The sequence below is a fragment of the Salvelinus sp. IW2-2015 genome, unplaced genomic scaffold, assembly GCF_002910315.2.
Source record: "Salvelinus sp. IW2-2015 unplaced genomic scaffold, ASM291031v2 Un_scaffold3041, whole genome shotgun sequence".
Taxonomy (NCBI): Eukaryota; Metazoa; Chordata; class Actinopteri; order Salmoniformes; family Salmonidae; genus Salvelinus; species Salvelinus sp. IW2-2015.
This window is the reverse complement of record NW_019944333.1, coordinates 45517-46450: the sequence shown is the minus strand read 5'-3', so window position 1 is coordinate 46450 and position 934 is coordinate 45517. Positions and strand designations below refer to the sequence as shown.

Below are 934 nucleotides of genomic sequence, written 5' to 3'. Positions count from 1 at the left end.
CATTCACAATGACTTACACTATTACACGACGGATTAATCACCTATATCACATCATCTCACATGCATACAATTGCATTATAATACCACGGCGACAAATACCATCACTTACACAAGTTACCTCTATCGACCATAGTGCAGCACAACAATACAACTCCATTGAGCACTCCCACACCGTAGACGTTTACGAGCATCCAACGTAACTGACCACCTTCCGGTTAAGTTGAGCGAGTCACTTGTACTTCCCGCTTTAGTTTTTGCTTGCAAGCGAGAAGAATTCAGTCTGAGAGCACATTTCCCTTAGAATACACATGATGGCCAAGATATTACATTTACACATTTACACAATATCGACGTAGGCGAGTGACAGAGAGCTTGTACCTCATGTATCCTTTTCCCATTAACAATTATACATACACTTTCCCATACAATTATACATTCCCATACCACTTATTACATAACATTTCAACATTTAACACTTATTCACCATACATTTTCACATAACTTTATTAAACATACTTCTTTACATGCCCATCCAATGTTGGGCTGGGTAGAGCTGGGTCAGGACACTGCCAGGTGGGTGAGGTTGGAGATCGGGTTGGGCTGGGTAGAGCTGGGTCAGGACACTGCCAGGTCCATTCAAAGAGCCGTTGGTTGATTGGTTGGTTGAAGATGAACCAGCGAGCTCATTGGATCCTGGGTATTAGCATCAAGGTGCTGGTTGGCTGAACACTCCACCAGGGTCAGCAGTATTTCTGTAAACATATGAAGACAAAGAAAGAGAGTGTTTTCACATACACTTACTACACACATTTCACATACACTTATTACACACATTTCACATACACTTATTACACACATTTCACATACACACATTTCACATACACTTAGTATTAGACACATTTTCACATACACTTTACATTACACTTAATTTATA

General features: G+C 40.4%; 1 protein-coding gene across 2 annotated transcripts in view; it reads right to left on the bottom strand.

The window, feature by feature from the left end:
- Positions 1-538: 538 nt before the first annotated feature.
- The window catches only part of LOC112075230 (nuclear receptor coactivator 2), a 26091-nt gene continuing 25695 nt past the window's right edge, over positions 539-934 (bottom strand). For both annotated transcript variants that reach the window (XM_024142254.2, XM_070440819.1), the window contains exon 7: positions 539-752. In XM_024142254.2, the coding sequence (XP_023998022.2) occupies positions 741-752 (12 nt within the window). In that variant the 3' untranslated portion in view covers positions 539-740. The remainder of the gene's footprint in view (positions 753-934) is intronic.